Genomic DNA, 2500 nt, shown 5'->3' with positions numbered 1-2500 from the left:
GTTTCTGTATGTATGTGTGTGAGTGTGTGTATCTGTATGTGTGTTTCTGTATGTGTGTGTGTGTGTCTATGTGTGTCTATGTGTGTCTATGTGTGTGTGTTTCTGTATGTGTGTGTGTCTATGTGTGTGTGTTTCTGTATGTGTGTGTGTCTATGTGTGTGGATTTCTGTATGTGTGTGTGTCTATGTGTGTGTGTTTCTGTATGTGTGTGTGTGGATTTCTGTATGTGTGTGTGTCTATGTGTGTGGATTTCTGTATGTGTGTGTGTGTGTCTATGTGTGTGTGTGTGTGTCCGTGTGTGTGTGAGTGTGTGTATCGGTTTGTGAGCGCGTGTTTCTGTATGTGTGTGTGTGTGTGTGTGTGTGTGTGTGTGTGTGTGTGTGTGTGTGTGTGTGTGTGTGTGTGTGTGTGTGTGGCGTACTGAGGACACCATCGTCCCGTTGCTTGGATACGAGCCCCGATGTCTGGAGGTGTGAGGTCCTGAATGAACATGAAGAAGAGACCAGCTCGTCTTCCTCCTTCTGCCCGTCAGCGGCTCCTTCATCCTCTCCTCCTCTTCATCACTTCATCACTCTCACTTCCTGCTGAGACCTGCTGATGAGACGGACGTGAACCAACACGGTTACGTCATCAGCGTAATGGTTACGTTCTCTTCAAAAGGAACGTTTATATCAGCTAGCGCGATAGCTAGCGGGACAGCTAACGGGACAGCTAGCGGGACAGCTAGCGGGACAGCTAGCGGGGGTAACAGACAGGGAAAAACCAGTACAATCCGACAAAGGGACAGGAGACAACCAGGGTTTAAATACAAGAGGAAGGTAACGAGGAACAGGTGGAAACAACGAGGGCAGCACAGGGAATACACAATCAGGAAACAGGCAGACAGACAGTCACGGGGCAGGAAGTGCAGGAACACAGAGGACACACAAGACAAGGACTTCACAATGAAACAGGACACCAATCAAACCAACATCATGACAGCTTGTAGCTCACATGGTCTGTGAAGGTTTAGAGAGCAGAACCTTCTCACCGTGAGGCCTTCATACCTCACAGCTGGAGGAAACGAGCTTCTGATGAACAGCGTGACCGTGTCATGGCGTCAGAGAGCGGCTCTGATGGTGTTCCACGAGGAGATCCTAGAGGACGTTCCTCTGAGGCTTCAGGTGGATCCCGCTGCGCTTAATTAAAGAGACGGGTTCCCACTTTGATGTAGACGAGTTTAAAATTAGCATCTCTTAGCGGCGACTGAGCATCCTCATTATATTCTGCACCTGGAGACTTTGGACTGACGTGACACCAACCAGGAGAAGAGCGGGGAACCATTCCTAAAGAGAAGGTAGGAACATAAAGAACCAGGTTCCAGCTCCTAACGGAGGAGAACACATTCAGGAGAGTTTCATGTCCAGACGGAGGAAATACAACCGTTACTCAGCAATGAAGAGCACATAAACATAATGCAACAATGTAGCGTAACAACTTATTGAAACGTAACAGTAGAATAATGTAATAATGTAATGCAACAATGTAGCGTAACAATGTAATAATGTAATGCAACAATGTAGCGAAACAACTTATTGAAACGAAACAACGTAACGTCACAATGACTGGCAGCTAGGGGGCGGGGCTTCGGTGTGTGTGGACAGGAAGAGGAGGCTGTTGGTTCTACACAACAATGGAACCCTGAGGAGCTTAGCGTTGACGCTGCAGTAGCTGGAGAGCGTTTCTTCACTGTTTGATTGGCAGATGGCTCATCCAATCACCTGAAAGGGCCCGCCCTTTTCCAAAAGGTTTCCAATGACGATCCTGACATGGTTTTGTTTGTTTGACTCCTTCAGGATTTTCACAATAAAAGTAAGAAAGAGAACAAATGAAGTCGAGGTAAACATGTCATGTTTTGATGCATCACCAAAAGGTTTCAGAAGTCATCAAACTTTTACTGTTTTTGATGTTTCATTTCCATTCCATAGTAATGTTATACCAAACTAAGATGTTTGTATTGACTTCTAATCAGTGAATGTGTCCTGCTCACACAGGCAGGTGAGCATGAGCTGAGCGTCCCGTCTGCTCTGGTGAATAATGCAGCCGCTCTGTCTCATCACAGGGTTCAGCTGACGGCCTCTGGAACGCTGAGGCTCACCGTGCAGAGCCCAGATGAATCAAAGTAATTAACTCAATAATTGATTTGATGAATTTGTCGGCAAAATGGAGACGTTTCTGCAAAATGTGCAGAAACGTGCAGCTGGTGGGGAGAGAGCTCACACACAGAGGCACATTGTGCCAGAGGGGGAGGAGCTTCTCATCATAAGACAGAGGGAATCCAGACAAACAAATATACAAATATACATTTTGTCGATCTATGTGTGAAAATAATAAAATACTCAGCGCTAATGTGTGGAACAAAGCGGGAATAAATCAAGAGAGAAGTCGGATAATCTCCCCATCGACTTCTATACAACCGTACACTTTGGCTTTATGCTTTAACAGCCATGTTGGTTGTTAG

The 2500-nt window shown here is 46.1% G+C and overlaps 1 protein-coding gene across 1 annotated transcript in view; it reads right to left on the bottom strand.

Annotated features, from left to right (window-relative positions):
- The window catches only part of atp10a (ATPase phospholipid transporting 10A), a gene marked incomplete at both ends in the record, with an annotated part of 31568 nt that extends 30524 nt beyond the window's left edge, over nt 1-1044 (bottom strand). The window contains one exon of the mRNA XM_079220880.1: nt 1031-1044. Within this exon, the coding sequence (XP_079077006.1) occupies nt 1031-1044 (14 nt within the window). The remainder of the gene's footprint in view (nt 1-1030) is intronic.
- Between the last annotated feature and the right edge of the window lie 1456 nt (nt 1045-2500).

This window comes from Taurulus bubalis (genome assembly GCF_910589615.1).
Source record: "Taurulus bubalis genome assembly, chromosome: 7".
NCBI lineage: Eukaryota > Metazoa > Chordata > Actinopteri > Perciformes > Cottidae > Taurulus > Taurulus bubalis.
Note: the sequence above shows the minus strand (reverse complement) of the source record. Positions and strands in the feature narration are given on the sequence as shown.